We start from the raw sequence: 16,866 nt of genomic DNA, 5'->3' as shown, positions 1-16,866 counted from the left end.
TGATCAGCACAACGTCTGCTGTGGATCGCTTGAGCGAGCGAGGTGGTTTACAGAGCACAACAGCTTACTACTCACTTTCTTTTTAATAATATTTGGCGGCATTCCTTCACTTGGATCAATCGCAGGGAAAATGGATTCATCAACATGTGTGGCTGTTTCCCTACATCTGAAAAAGCAGAAGCATAGGTTTATTTACATATAGAAGTGGTGTCAACATTTTTTTTTTTTTAACCATATGACTATTTCACCCAGCTTGAACTAAGAATAAAAACTAGATATTGCATCTTTCTTCATAATGCAGTGGTCAAATAAAGGCAAGCAATTAGACTGTGCACATCTTCATAAAAACACAAAAAGGAAGAACAAAACCATTTTCACTAAAATTAAAGGGTAGTTGAAGTGAGGGGGACATGGAGGCTGCCATATGTATTTCCTTTTAAAACAATACCAGTTGCCTGGTGGCCTGTTCACCTTTCAGGCACCAGTAGTGTCTGAATTACAGACCTGAAACCAGCATGTAGCAAATCCAGTCAAACATCTGATCTGCATGCTTTGTCAGGGTCAATGGCTAAGTAGTAGAGGCAGAGGATCAGCGGGACAGCAAGGCAATTTACATGGTTGAAGAGTAAATACGTATGCCAGCCTCGATGTTATCACTTCATTGATAGAATGCTGTAGTGTAGTTTGCCTTCTTAAAACAAAGGGTATTTGCAATAATTCAGCTTTACGTGAACGACTTTGGTTTCCCACAATGCATCACTACTGAATATGTAAATTATCTCTTTATGCCCCTAAAGTCAGGCTTACAACCAGAATTGCTGGTGTACTGTATAGCAAGCCTATGGCTTGTAAAATGTACATAGCCACATCAACCCCACATGCAGACAGCCTTTTTCGGATTGTTGGTCTGACCTAATTTCCCATCTGGACCGATCGAGCAAATCAATTGAAATCAGTCGGAAAAATTGATTGATCATGCTTCCTGCTGCATCGATTTCTATGCCGATTTAATCAGAGTGATCGAATCGGCCGCCGATCGATGGCAGAAATCGACCAGTGTATGGGCTCCCTCTCTCCTCCTCCCTTTAGACTGTAAGCCTTTGGCAGGTCCCTCCCTCCTTGTGTAAATTACCTGATTGTGTCCTATATGCCCACAGAAAAACATGAATTTCTACTCCAGTGTATGATCTGGCATTGTGTATCTCGCTGCTTATTATCTGTATTGTGATGTCTGTCACCCCATCTTTTATCATTGCCTGTAACCTTACTTATTGTCAGGGGCTGTGTAATACGTTGGCGCTATATAAATCCAATAAATAAATAATGAAAGGTGTCCAGTGTTCTCTCCGGCTCTTTTAGCTGGATGTTCCACCCGGCTAATTTTGGTGACCACCCAGCTATCATCAGCTCACCTCTTACTATGTTGTAAGCAGAGTTGCGCAGAGAAGTGCAAGCTCTGCACTCTCCCGTTGTGCCCCTTCTAGCTACTTTTCATGCCACCCGGCTGGAAAACATTTCTTGGGAGAACACTGCTCACTCCTCTTCATATGACTTTTCTAAAATGTAAACATATAGTGGGTCATCCCTCAGGTTCTTCTCAGCTGAGACCTTGTTCTTTAGGTAAGGACCCATATCTCTAGACCACAGATAAAGAGGTGAAAGCTGGGGAGGGGGGGGGGGGGGGGGAGAAGAGTGACAAAGAATGCACTATAGCTTGTGTATGAAAGATGGCCTTCACAAAAGTGAAAGGTAGGGTGACACTGACAAGCGAATACTGATCAGCATCCACAGTGCTAGTCGCTGTACTGAACTGTAGTGGGAAAATAAAAGCTGAGTTCTTAGATGAGTTTTGCAGTCTAGCAGTTAAACTGTTTTCACCTCTTCATCTGTAGTCAAGAGATATGGGTCCTTACCTAAAGAACAAGGTTTCAGCTGAAATGTGATGTCAGAGAATTTTTGCTCTTTGTGATGGGATAAAAAGCTATGAAATCCATAAGAACCTGAGGGGTGACCCATTACAAGTTTGCATTTTAGAGAAGTCATATGAAGAAAATTGAGCACAAGGATGCCCTAAGCAGCCAAATTGAAGTAAAAAGATCCTCACATCAAACCACTGTAGAGATGCAGAACATTTGTAGTGAGAGAAATAAAACACTTGCTACTGCTACGCTCCCTTGGGAAGGGCCAGCTGTCCTCATGTCTCTGGTTTCAGTACTTTGAGTCATTCCCCATGTACAAACAGGCAATCAGCAAAGGCAGAGTGGAACAAAACCAGCTCATCTGCATAGTTGTTCCAGATTAGCAACTAAAGTATTGAGGCCACTGGAGCAGTGAAACAGTCAGGCAGCTAACATTTTCATGGGAGGGAAAGCCAGTTTCCTTGAAGACCTTTATTTACTGGGTACAAACTGTACGTATCTTTTGGTTCCAAAAGTACAATTCCAAATGAAACCACAGCTATGAAAGCAAAACTAATACTTACTTATCAACCCAAAGAACAGAAACCAGCTTTATTCCATGCTTAACTGCTTTGTCCCACGTGCTCTGACTACCATCTTTAAAAACAACATGAGTAACCTGCTTGTTTAGTCGCTTAGCAACCTAAAACATAAGAAATCAGAAAGAATTCATTAAAGATAATAGTGCTACAGTAATAGTGCTGAATAAGACAATAAGGAAAGCTTTGCCGATTCCTAAAATGCCACATAAAAGGTTTTAGGCTACGTTCACAAGGGGGCAGTTGCTGTGCGACAATGTCTGCATTGTAACGCATATTGCAATGCAACACTTACGGTATGTGATGTGCACCGTTTGGCCGATGCAGTCTAATGGCGTGCGGCATCTCAATGCACTGTTACCGCAAACCGCGCACAGTGACAGTGAAGCATACTTTACATTGGCTATATGCTTTTACAGGGAATGCAACTCACCCTGTGAACGTAGCCCTAGTACTAGAACATTTCCTAATGCTATACACTGTATATTCTCAAATTATCCAAACTCAAATACTGCACAAAATCCATCTTTTAGCCTGGCAAAGTGGGAAAACCACATATAAAAGAATAAAGAGGTGTGGGAAAACCACTTGACCCAGACCCAAACCAAGTATAGACAGATGTGAGGTCATCCTCCCCCCAACACAATCACTGTCAACCCCAAAAATAAATACACAGCAAAGGTAAGGGAATTCCCCCAATCTCCTATTAAGACCAGTATTCTACAAATTAATGCTAACATTTGTATAACACCTTTCTCCTGGCTTAATAAAATGTACTTAAAGAGGAACTGCAGTGAAAATAATGTAATAAAAAAAGAAGTGCTTCATTTTTACAATAATTATGTATAAATGATTTAGTTAGTGTTTGCCCATTGTAAAATCTTTTAAATCCCCGATTTACATTCTGACATTACATGGTGACATTTTTACTGTTGGCAGGTGATGCAGCTGCTGCATGCTTTTTTGGCAGTTGGAAACAGCTGTAAACAGCTATTTCCCACAATGCAGCAAGGTTCACAGACAGGAAACTGCCAAGAGTACGTACTTTTCTTGTTGCTTGTGGGAGGGGTTTCACCACAATATCAGCCATACAGCGCCCCCTGATTGTCCTGTTTGTGAAAAGTAATAGATTTCTCATGTAAAAGGGGGTATCAGCTACTGATTGGGATGAAGTTTAATTCTTGGTCAGAGTTTCTCTTTAACCTCCCTGGCGGTAAGCCCGAGCTGAGCTCGGGCTATGCCGCCGGGAGGCACCACTCAGGCCCCGCTGGGCCGATTTGCATAATTTTTTTTTGTTACACGCAGCTAGCACTTTGCTAGCTGCGTGGAACCTCCGATCGGCGCCGCTACACCCGTCCCCGCAGCCGCCCCCCCCCAGAACCCGTGCGCTGCCTGACCAATCAGTGCCAGGCAGCGCTGTGGGGTGGATCGGATTCCCCTTTGACGTCACGGCGTCGAAGTCATCCCGCCCCGTCGCCATGGCGACGGGGGAAGCCCTCCATGAGATCCCGTTCTTTGAACGGGATCTCTTGATCTCCGTTCGCCGAAGGCGATCGGAAGGGTTGGGGGGATGCCACTCAGCAGCGGCTGTCATGTAGCGAGACATCGCTACATGATATAAAAAAAAAAAAAAAAAAAAAAAGGTATTTGCTGCCCCCTGGTGGATTTTAACAAACCACCAGGGAGGTTAAGAGCTGAAGTCACTTAGGACCAAGTAGGCCACCCTTGGGCCTTAACCACTTGAGGACCGTGGGCTTTACCCCCCTTAAGGACCAGGCACTTTTTTCCATTCAGACCACTGCAGCTTTCACGGTTTATTGCTCGCTCATACAACCTACCACCTAAATGAATTTTGGCTCCTTTTCTTGTCACTAATAAAGCTTTCTTTTGGTGCTATTTGATTGCTGCTGCGATTTTTACTTTTTATTATATTCATCAAAAAAGACAAATTTTGTCAAAAAATGATTTTTTTTAACTTTCTGTGCTGGCATTTTTCAAATAAAGTAAAATTTCTGTATACATGCAGCACGTAAAATGTGGACAAACATGTTTTTGAGTAAAAAAAAAAAAACCCATTCAGCCTATATTTATTGGTTTGGGTAAAAGTTATAGCGTTTACAAACTATGGTGCAAAAAGTGAATTTCCCATTTTCCAGCATCTCTGCCTTTTCTGACCACCTGTCATTTTCATGAGGGGCTAGAATTCCAAGATAGTATAAATACCCACCAAATGACCCCATTTTGGAAAGAAGACATCCCAAAGTATTCACTGAGAGGCATAGTGAGTTCATAGAAGATATTTTTTGTCACAAGTAAGCGGAAAATGACACTTTGTGACAAAAAAAAAAAAAAAGTTTCCATTTCTTCTAACTTGCGACAAAAAAAAATGAAATCTGCCACGGACTCACCATGCCCCTCTCTGAATACCTTGAAGTGTCTACTTTTCAAAATGGGGTCATTTGTGGGGTGTGTTTACTATCCTGACATTTTGGTGGGTGCTAAATTGTAAGCACCCCTGTAAAGCCTAAAGGAGCTCATTGGACTTTGGGCCCCTTAGCGCAGTTAGGCTGCAAAAAAGTGCCACACATGTGGTATTGCCGTACTCAGGAGAAGTAGTATAATGTGTTTTGGGGTGTATTTTTAAACAAAGAGAAATATCTCTGTAAATGACAATTGTTTGATTTTTTTTTTACACACACAATTGTCCATTTACAGAGATATTTCTCCCACCCAGCATGGGTATGTGTAAAAATACACCCCAAAACACATTATACTACTTCTCCTGAGTACGGCGATACCACATGTGTGGCAATTTTTTGCACCCTAACTGCGCTCAGGGGCCCAAAGTCCAATGAGTACCTTTAGGATTTCACATGTGTATTTTTACACATACCCAAGCTGGGTGGGAGAAATATCTCTGTAAATGACGATTGATTTTTTTTTTTTTTCACACAATTGTCCATTTACAGAGAGATTTCTCCCACCCAGCATGGATATGTGTAAAAATACACAGCAAAACACATACTACTTTTCCTGAGTACGGCGATACCACATGTGTGACACTTTTTTGCAGCCTTGGTGCGCTAAGGGGCCCAACGTCCTATTCACAGGTCATTTTGAGGCATTTGTTTTCTAGACAACTCCTCACGGTTTAGGGCCCCTAAAATTCCAGGGCAGTATAGGAACCCCAAAAGTGACCCCATTTTAGAAAGACACCCCAAGGTATTCCGTTAGGTGTATGGCGAGTTCATAGAAGATTTTATTTTTTGTCACAAGTTAGTAAAAAATGACACTTTGTGAAAAAAAACCACCAAAAATCAATTTCCGCTTACTTTTGACAAAAAATACAATCTTCTATGAACTCGTCATACACCTAACAGAATACCTTGGGGTGTCTTTTCTAAAATGGGGTCACTTGTGGGGTTCCTATACCGCCCTAGCATTTTACGGGCCCAAAACCGTGAGTAGTCTGGAAACCAAATGTCTCAAAATGACTGTTCAGGGGTATAAGCATCTGCAAATTTTGATGACAGGTGGTCTATGAGGGGGCGAATTTTGTGGAACCGGTCATAAGCAGGGTGGCCTTTTAGATGACAGGTTGTATTGGGCCTGATCTGATGGATAGGAGTGCTAGGGGGGTGACAGGAGATGATTGATGGGTGTCTCAGGGGGTGGTTAGAGGGGAAAATAGATGCAATCAATGCACTGGGGAGGTGATCGGAAGGGGGTCTAAGGGGAATATGAGGGCTAGGCCGAGTGATCAGGAGCCCACACGGGGCAAATTAGGGCTTGATCTGATGGGTAGGTGTGCTAGGGGGTGACAGGAGGTGATTGATGGGTGTCTCAAGGTGTGATTAGAGGGGGGAATAGATGCAAGCAATGCACTGGCGAGGTGATCAGGGCTGGGGCCTGAGGGCGTTCTGAGGGTGTGGGCGGGTGATTGAGTGCCCTAGGGGCAGATAGGGGTCTAATCTGATAGGTAGCAGTGACAGTGGGTGATTGATGGATGATTGACAGGTGATCAGTGGGTTATTACAGGGAAGAACAGATGTAAATATTGCACTGGCGAATTGATAAGGGGGGGTCTGAGGACAATCTGAGCATGTAGGCGGGTGATTGGGTGCCCGCAAGGGGCAGATTAGGGTCTGATCTGATGGGTAACAGTGACAGGTGGTGACAGGGGGTGATTGATGGGTAATTAGTGGGTGTTTAGGGTAGAGAACAGATGTAAACACTGCACTTAGGAGGTGATCTGACGTCGGATCTGCGGGTGATCTATTGGTGTGGGTGGGTGATCAGATTGCCCGCAAGGGGCAGGTTAGGGGCTTATTGATGGGTGGCAGTGACAGGGGGTGATTGACAGGTGATCAGGGGGATAGATGCATACAGTACACGGTGGGGGGGGGGTCTGGGGAGAATCTGAGGGGTGGGGGGGTGATCAGGAGGGGGGGATAAAAAAAAAATAGCGTTGACAGATAGTGACAGGGAGTGATTGATGGGTGATTAGGGGGGTGATTGGGTGCAAACAGAGGTCTGGAGGGTGGGCAGGTGGGGTCTGAGGGGTGCTGTGGGCGATCTGGGGCAGGGGGGGGGGGGAAATCCGTGTGCTTGGGTGCAGACTAGGGTGGCTGCAGCCTGCCCTGGTGGTCCCTCGGACACTGGGACCACCAGGGCAGGAGGCAGCCTGTATAATACACTTTGTAAACATTACAAAGTGTATTATACACTTTGTATGCGGCGATCCTGGTGCTAGTAACCCGCCGGTGCTTCCGAACGGCGGCGGGTTACAGCGCGAGGTGGGCGGAGCCAGTCACGAATGACGCGATCGCGCCGCCCATGCCCGTAAAAGGACCGCTGACATTTGTCAATACGGCGGTCCTTGCGGGGTCCACTTCCCGGCCGCCAATTGTCTATATGGCGGGAAGTGGTTAAGGTGCATACAGATGTCCAACTTTACACCTGATTGTCGCTTAAACCAGTCATTTGAACGACTTGAAGTGCAAACAACAACTCGTTCAGATGTCATATACACACTGACCAACAAAGCGGCTGATATGCAAATTTACATGTCGTTTAACCAACTTGATTATGGACAATGGACTAGATTAAATGACTGATCAAATGACTTGTTTGAACGTCTATTAATTGGACAAACGACTAAAAGTCTTTTGTACACATGTACGGACCCAACAGTCGTTTGAATGACAGTCGGTCCAACAGATCTGCTGAGTGGATTGGGCAAACCGGCTGTTATCAGTCACTCAACATCGCGTACATGTGTCCAACCTGTCCTTCAAACGACAAGTCTGACAACAAGTTGTTTGAAAAAGTTGGATGTGTGCACATACCTTTAGGGAGTTGTGCCTAGGATTCCTTAAAGAGGAACTGTAACGACAAAACGGCCCCTGGGGGGTACTCACCTCGGGTGGGGGAAGCCTCAGGATCCTAATGAGGCTTCCCATGCCGTCCTGCGTCCCTCGGGGGTCTCGCTGTAGCCCTCCGTACAGCCGTGACGCAATATTTACCTTCCTGGCTCCTGCGCAGGCGCTCTGATGCCTCTCGGCGCCGAAGTAGGCGGAAATACCCGATCGCCATCGGGTCTGCTCTACTGCGCAGGTGCAAGTTTCCGGCGCCTGCGCAGTAGAGCGGACCCGACGGAGATCGGGTATTTCCGTCTATTTCCGTGCCGAAAGTCGCCACAGCGCCCCCGCTGGAGCCAGCAAAGGTAAATATTGAACTGACAGTCGGCACAGTCGCCGGCTGTTCGGAGGGCTGCGGCGAGACCCCCGTGGGACAGAGGACGGCGTGGGAAGCCTCATTAGGATCCGGAGGCTTCCCCCACCCGAGGTGAGTACTCCCCAGGGGAGGTTTTTGTTGTTACAGAGTCTCTTTAAAAGACAACTGAAGTAAAAGGATTATGAAGGCTGACATATTTATTTATTTTTAAAGGGAACCCGAGGTAAGTATAATAATGACGCTGCCATATTTATCTCCTTTTAAGCAATACCAGTTGTCTGGCTGCTGTGCTGGTCCTCTGCCTCTAATTCTTTCAACCATAGACCCTGAACAAGCATGCAGCAGGTCAGGGGTTTCTGACAATATTGTCAGAACTGACAAGACTAGCTGCATGCTTATTTCTGGTGTAATTCAGTTCACTACTGCAGCCAAATAGATCAGCATGGCTGCCAGGCAACTAGTATTGTTTAAAAGGAAATAAATATGGCAGCCTCCATATCACTCTCACCTCGGGTTCACTTTAAGCCACTCCATTTACCTTGCTATCCTGCTGATCCTCTAAGGGCTTGTTTCCACTAGACACCACGCGCGACTGCGAGATGCGCAGTGGCACTTCCTGGTCTGCGAGTATGCCGAAGAATCCCAGAAGCAGTGCCATGCATCGCTATAGGATTCGCTGCCTCCCGCACAAAAAAAAAAAAATAAAATGCTGCAACGTCGTCCGAATTGCTAAGGCAAGCGATTCAGATGGCAGCAGCATTATCCCTATGGCAGAGTTTCCCCACTCGATTTGCTTGCGAGGAAACACTGTGGATTCGGCCCTATTTACGCAGCAGTGGAAACGGGCCCTAATACTTTTAGCCACAGACACTGAACAAGTATGCAGCAGATAAGGTGCAGTGTTCTCCCCAGAACTAATTAGGTGGGCAGGCCGCCCGGGTGTTTTGAAACCCAGCCCGGCTGACTAAAGTCAGTGCTGAAAAACTGCAGGCAGAGGAGCGCTCCATTGCCTGCTATCAATCAGCGCTGCTTTAGTCACTGAACAATGCAGGAGTGCTCCTCTGCTTGCGTGACACGGATTGGCTTGGGCGGGACGATCAAGGTACGTCGTTATGGGAGGGGGGCAGGGCAAGAGCAGTGTGAAGTAGGGAAATGCCTATTTCCGACTGAAGATGCTGGGAATCCGACTTTTATCCCCCTCCCCCTGTTAACTTGCTCCTCGGGCGGTAGATACAGCTTCACTGGCTCCGGGTTCTCTCAGAAGCTAGAGCACCAGCCAGTTGCCTGGTCCACACGGTCTCCTCTCTGCGATGCCGCATATACTACTTCCTGTTTTAGTGTGTGCAACATTGCACAGAGGAGAAGGCGTGGACCAGGCGGCTGGCTGGCGCTCTAGCGTCTGAGAGAGCCTGGAGCCAGTGAAGCTTTATCGACCGTGCGGGGGGCGAGGTGAGCTGCAAACCCTCCCCACTAGCCGCCAACCTCCAGCCTAAGCCACCCTGCCGACTAGATACCAACTTATAGCCTGACCCACCCCACTAGCGACCAGGTTGACCACCTACCCACCAACCTGACCTACCCACCAACCTGACCTACCCACCAGCAACATAGGTTAACCCCGTTCTGCCGGGGCCACGCCCACTCTCATTCATACTCTTATTCATACTGGCAGCTGTCCCCCTCTTCTAGTTCCACTGCTATAAACAAATGCTAAATTGCATGTTAGGAAGGTTCTGGCAGCCAAAATGTTTTCAGTGAGTTACACAACTCTGTAAATTAACTTTGTCACATGGTCATATAAAAGGTTTTCCACATTAGTGACAAAATTGAATTTTATAACTGCTTTGTCACATGATGATCAAAATATGTGAGAATATTCTTAACTCTGAAAACCCATCAATAAAATCAGAACAATCTTTGGGACACGGCAGCATGCAAGTGCAGAGGATTAAGGATAGGTTGAGATTATGTCCGGCAAGTGGCAATATGTGCAGTCGCAGAGGCTCAAACCGTTGTGTCTGTTGATACACTTTTTTTGGTATACATTAGTGTCCATTGTAGCATGCTTTTTGACAACAGACTAGCAGGGGAGATCAGATTTAAGTAGAAGGAGGAGTGCTCCGTAGTGTATTAAAATTTTTAATAAATATCACGCAAAGATTAAAAACACTTACTCAAAAGTGATGAAAGACAAGCATTTCTTGGGTAAAAACACAAACCAATGACCCTGGATGGCAACCTGTTCCTCCTCTGTGGCCGGCAGTGGGGGTGGTCCTGGATGGTGGTGGACCGTGGGTGCCTCTCCTTTGGTCGATATGTGCAGTAACTTCGCAACGCGCTTCGGCGTATCCACACCTTTGTCAAACGAGTTACTGCCATGCACACGAGGATTTAAATACCTGTTGGTATCAGGAAATTGGTAGTGTGAACCTTAAGGGCATTCCTTGTTAATGGCCATCCACTAATCCCATATTTTTACCACATCCCCAAGGTTCACAAATGTCAAGAGAATCCACCTGGGCGCCCTATAGTGGCGGGGATGGATGGGCTTTTGGCCCCTTTGTCTGAATATGTTGATTATTTTCTGCAGCCCATTGTGATGAGGACCAAGGCGTACACTAGGGATTCGAGCCATGTACTGGAAATCTTGGCTAATTTTCAGTGGAAAGAAGGTTATAAGTGGGCATTGTTGGATGTCAGTTCCTTATATACCAGCATCCCTCATCACAGAGGAATAGAGGCAGTTAATTACTTCTTGGCCATTGATGGCACGTTTAATCCTTTAGAAGCACAATTAGTCTTGGATATTCTTGAATTTTCCCTAACACAATTATTTTAATTTTGGGAGAAAATACTATTTGCAGACTTGCGGGACAGCGATGGGGGCGGAGTTTGCTCTGCGTTTTGCAAACCTCAATATGGCATTCTGGGAGGAGTTTCATATCTGGGGCGCCCATCAATTCGGAGCAAACCTCGCCCTGTACTTAAGGTACATAGACGACATCCTCATCGTTTAGGACGGCACGGAGGAGGAGTTTTCAGAATTTACAAAATACTGTAATAATGCGTATAGCCTGCATTTCACACATGTGATAGAGAAAAAATAGTGTTCCTGGATTTGGATCTGTGTCATGATGGTCAAAGGAATATTAGAACCAAAACCCATTTTAAGCCCACTGCAGGAAACTTTTCTGCACAAAACAAGCTGCCATCATCCCAAGTGGATCAAAAATATACCACGGAGTCAGTTTTGCAGGCTAAGTCGCAACTACACAGCTGACACAGATTACCAGGAACAAGGCCAGTATCTGGAGAAAAAAATTCTGGATAAAGGTTATGAAAAATGTACAGTTGCCACAGCCAGAAAAAAAAAAAAAAAGTTCGAAAGGAAAAAGTTGACAACGAGAAAACAGTCAGATAACCAAACAAAAGGCCCAAGTTTCGTTACAAACTATAATGCAAAGGCCAACGAGATTGAAAAAAATCATAAACTAAAATTGGCCTTTATTGTTAAGAGACCCAATACTTCAGCACAGACTCCCAGTGCGACCTCAGACTATATTCCGAAGTGCTAAATCCCTCAAGAACAAAATCGCTATGAGCAATATTGGTCTAACTGGCAAGCATCGAATATTCCAACCGACGTTGTTTACAGTTATAGGCAACCACAAATGTGGCAAAGCACATTGCAAGTGCTGTGGCTATATGAGACAGAGATGTAAGGAGTTGCAAGTACACAACGAGAAGAACACTCAAGCAACTGATCAATTGTTAATCTACATACGTTGTATATTTATTGGCTTGCAGTTGCCCAAAATATTATGTAGGAAGAACGACCAGGCCCTTAAGAGAAAGATTTGGTGAACACAGAAGGGGCATTGAGGAAGGAACAGAAGGCCAGTGTCCCGCGTCACTTCCTGACCAACCATGGGCAATCCACTGACAGTCTAACAATGGTGGGTGTGGAATGTATTCCACCTGAGCTGCCCAATGGATTAAGATTCAGGAGGCTATGTGGATCTTTAAATTAAATACGTTAACCCCAGCGGGCCTCAATGAGGAAGTGGAGGTGGCTAGATTTATTTGAAACAGCTAATGCCGTATTATGTGATCTTTATTGCACCAGTTCTGTTTTACCTTTTTCCTTTCCTCCTGATATTCCCCCCCCCCCCCCCCGTTCCTTCCCCTCCCCCCCCCACCAATCCTTTCCCTTCCCTCCCTCCCCTTGTTTCCCACATTTCATCTCACTTTATTTAATCAGGCAACTTCATTTAGACCTACAGGACGATGCAGACCATATTTGGTCTGTATTGTCCAAAATATTCAATCCTGGCAAGGAAGAGTGAAAGCTAGGAAGAGAGGAATCACTCTATATATACATGCAATAGTCATATTACCTTTTATATATGTTACGGCCAGAACCCGAAGTGAACCCGAAGTGTGGCCACTTCGCGTTCTGGCCGGCCACTTCGCGTTCTGGCCGGTCAATGTGCGAACTGGCCGCTGCGCTGCGGCCAATGTTAGAAATGGAATGTTTCCCTGTGACGATTAATGTGTTTTCTTACAGCCTCTGGCCAAATGTAGCAAAACTAACTTAATTTAATGAAATGAAGCCGGGGGAGAGAGAGAGAGAGAGAGAGAGGAGAGAGAGAGAGAGAGAGAGAGAGAGAGAGAGAGAGAGAGAGAGAGAGAGAGAGAGAGAGAGAGAGAGAGATCTATATCTATCTATTTAGTGTCCAATATTTTACCACATCAGTTAATCGCCGCCAGTCAAGCTTTTAACAAGCTGACTTAAAAGGTTTACATGTTGCTTAGCAACCTATCAGAGTGAGAGAGGGCCACTCCCCCTCTCTATGACTCGGCTTCCCACCAGCCACGCATTGGAGCGAGAGACGGTCACAACTCCTGGCAGTGACTCATTTCTTATTTGCGCTCCAGCGTGGTTGAAGCCGGACACACTGCCTGTTACTCCCCATGTTTTCGTCCTCCCTCCCCTCTCTTCCTAAGGAATCCAAACGATCCTGTCATGGGTAACTTTTTTCGCCATTATAATAAAGGCTACTTCACAGTGCTCCAACAGTCCGATCGCAAACCTTTACATCTACGGATGGCTGAGTAACAGTTAACATACTCTGATTTAGGGCTCCCCATTGTCTCTCCTAAACCTGAGGTCATGAGTCTTCAGGTCCGGAGAGAGAGAGAGAGAGAGAGAGAGAGAGAGAGAGAGAGAGAGAGAGAGAGAGAGAGAGAGAGAGATTCTCTCTCTATAGATATAGATAGAGATAGATAGAGAAATATCTATCTATCTATCTATCTATCTATATTTTCCAATAGGAGGTCAGAAGCTCCCACAACCAGACTCCAAGAGGGAGAGGGTGCACACAGCCAGGGGTTCCCAATTCCCCTGTAGTATAAACAAAAAAAAATCTACGGGGTTGCAGCACACAAGCTCTAGTTTATTGAGCAAATAAGAAAAGCTTACAGCAAACGTTTCGGTTGATCCACAACATTGACAAAGGATACGCCGAAAAGCGTCGCAAAGTTACTGCACACATCGACCAAAGGAGAGGCACCCACGGTCCACCACCATCCAGGACCACCCCCACTGCCGGCCACAGAGGAGGAACAGGTTGCCATCCCAGGGTCAATGGTTTGGGTTTTTACCCAAAATATGCTCGTCTTTCATACACTTTTGAGTAAGTGTTTTTAATCTTTGCGTGATTTTTATTAAAAGTTTTAATATGGACTTCCGGTTCCGGCGCCTGCATGTGAGGACAAGAGTGGAGCTCCGACAAGCCTGACTCACAGCAGCGGGAAAACCGATCCAAATCACTCGGCGATTGTATCCCCGAGTGGCCCACACTACAGTCCACCAACCAGGTTCAAGATGGACCACTGCCTGACTCTATCCTCATGTAAGGATCAGGAGCAAGGTGACACCAGCGCCAGAGACAACATGGCGCCTGCCTCGAGGAAGCACGGCCTACGCTCCGATAACCGCTCCCTGCAAAGAGACTGGGACGAAGAGTCAGACGCACCATCGGAGGACAGTAAGGGCACATCCCCTCATATAAGCTACAAGAACATGGCACAAGAAGTCATGAGAATCCTAGCGCCCGAACTTCAAACAGCCGTGGAAGCAGCCATATCTAAGGCGCTCACGGGCATCAATTAAAACCTCCATAATCATGCTTCCAGAATAGATGAAACCGAGCAACGCCTTTCACAGTGTGAGGATGATCTAGACAAAGCCTTTCACACCATAGACTTTATCACCAGACAAAATAGAATATACCACAGCAGGATTGAGGATTTAGAAAACAGGTCGAGGCGAAATAACCTACGCATTGTAGGCCTCCCTGAAACATGCGGCCCCGACATGTTAATTGACGTCTGTGAAACCACCCTGCCTCAGCTGCTAAAACTAACAGGAGAATTCAAAGCTGAAATAGCACACAGAGTAGGACCCCCTCGCTGCCACATCGAGAGCCCCTCCAAGGGTTGTGATGGTGAGATTTCTGGACTATGGTGCCAAAGCTAAAATACTAAGAGCTTTTAAATCTGGCAATGCTACATTATCATATATGGAGACTCGTATCCGTCTATTTAATGACTATTCCTTGGAAGTTACGGAGAAGAGACAGTATTTTACTAAAGCGTGCTCCTTCTTGGCCCTAAAAAAAGATCAAGTTTGCTGTCCTGTACCCCGCAGTGCTTAGAATCACTGAAGAAGATGGTCAGACCCACTTTTTCAAAAGCGCCAAGGAGGCAGACTAGTTCTTGCTGGCTAAATACTCGACTCCCTCTTCGTCACGCAAAACAACCCCTCCATTGACCCACGGGTCGCCTCCCAAATCTCCTCAGCAAGACAAAGACAAGGAGTGAACTAATCTCCACATCTTCTATTCTAATACTAGAACAATGTTCTTTCCTATATCTATTCTCCCTTGCCTCTCTGTCCACCATATACTTTTATCGTAGCCTACATACTGCTGTAGTGAGTACACCGATTTCAGGCTTCGGAAGCTAAGATGCTTAGTGGATGCAGGGAAGAAGCGAAGTTCAAAATAAGATTGTTTTTCCTGTGATTTTCTTTTTCCTTCTCCTTTCTCTTATACTTCCTCTTCCTTTTATCTGGTCTATACAATTGTGGTTGCAGCTGAAATTAGCTATATTTGTAATCTCTGACATTACTGTGATGCTTTACAACCAATCGGTTATGCGGTTTTATAGTTCGGGATTCAGGTCTCTACTCCCTCAAAAAGCCCTCCCAAATATGCAATATGGAGCTTATATGCTCCTTTCTTACATTAGAAACACCCATCCACTCTGGCAGAGTCTAATGCCTACTGCTGAACACCACCTACATTATACATATGTCTAACAAGTCGATAATAAAAGTAGTATCCTGGAACATAAAAGGGCTCAAATACCCAATCAAAAGAGCTCAAGTATTACGTCATCTTAAATCCCTCAATGCAGACGTAGCTCTACTTCAAGAGACCCATTTAAAGTCTCATGAACTCAATTACATGAAAAAAAAAACGGGTGGGTAGCCCATTGCATAGGATCTCCCACCCAAAACAAAAAAGGGGGAGTTCTTACCCTAATAAGCAAACGATTGCAGTGCCAAGTAGACCCAATATACTGTGACAAACAGGGAAGGTGTTCAGCTGTACGCATCATGTTACCTGGCGACACTATTGTGATATTTAATGTTTATGTACCCAATGAAGGCAAAAAAGATTTTTTTCAACAACTACTACCAGTCTTATCACAACACCTAAATTCTAACTTAATAGTGGGAGGTGACTTTAGTGTGATATTAGATTTATTTTCCAGCATATGCATAATATCATTAAAGAAAAATCATGCCCTAACCAAGGCTACACCATTGGCAGAGATGATCGAAACACTTTCTCTGCAGGATACCTGGCGATATCTCTATCCCTATGATCAAGAATTTACATTTTATTCACACCCACATTCATCCTTTTCAAGGATTGACTACCTTTCATTAATCATTCCCTGATCCATAGGCTATCGGAAGCTACTATTTCCGACCTCATTATTTCAGATCATTCACCAGTAGCAGCAGTGCTTGCCCTACAAAACCCTAAGGGTAGCGATATCCTCTGGAGACTTCCAACACAGTTATATGCAGACGAAGAATTTCACTTATTGCTTCAGAATTGGTGGTTAGAATATCACTATGATAATATAGACACACCCCAACTATTTTGGGACACCGCAAAAGCGGTGTAGAGAGGCCGCATTATGGCGTATACTTCAGCTAAAAGGAAAAAAGCAAATCAAGAATATGATAAATATGTGCAAATCTCCAGAGAGGCATATCGCACCTATAAAAGATCACCCTCTACCCAAAATAGAAATCACTGGCTTAAAGAGACTCCGTAACAAAAATTGCATCCTGTTTTTTATCATCCTACAAGTTCAAAAAGCTATTCTAATGTGTTCTAGCTTACTGCAGCACTTTATACTATCACTGTCTCTGTTATAAATCAACTTATCTCTCTCTTGTCAGACTTGTCAGCCTGTGTCTGGAAGGCTGCCAAGTTCTTCAGTGTTGTGGTTCTGCTATGAACTCCCCCTTCCAGGCCCCTGTATGCACA

At 45.2% G+C, this 16,866-nt stretch overlaps 1 protein-coding gene across 5 annotated transcripts in view; it reads right to left on the bottom strand.

Annotated features, from left to right (window-relative positions):
• The window catches only part of MCPH1 (microcephalin 1), a 664,091-nt gene that overhangs the window by 632,330 nt on the left and 14,895 nt on the right, over positions 1 to 16,866 (bottom strand). For 4 of the 5 annotated variants that reach the window (XR_011031423.1, XM_068281351.1, XM_068281349.1 and 1 more), the window contains exons 3-4: positions 2,483 to 2,601; positions 76 to 166 (exon numbers count right to left, since the gene is read on the bottom strand). Coding sequence is in view for 4 of the 5 variants with exons in the window: in XM_068281351.1 (XP_068137452.1) it covers positions 76 to 166; positions 2,483 to 2,601 (210 nt within the window). In the remaining variant the exon portion in view is untranslated. The remainder of the gene's footprint in view (positions 1 to 75; positions 167 to 2,482; positions 2,602 to 16,866) is intronic. The other variant, XM_068281350.1, reaches the window with a different exon arrangement.

Source organism: Hyperolius riggenbachi, chromosome 4 (assembly GCF_040937935.1).
Source record: "Hyperolius riggenbachi isolate aHypRig1 chromosome 4, aHypRig1.pri, whole genome shotgun sequence".
NCBI classification, from domain to species: domain Eukaryota; kingdom Metazoa; phylum Chordata; class Amphibia; order Anura; family Hyperoliidae; genus Hyperolius; species Hyperolius riggenbachi.
Note: the sequence above shows the minus strand (reverse complement) of the source record. Positions and strands in the feature narration are given on the sequence as shown.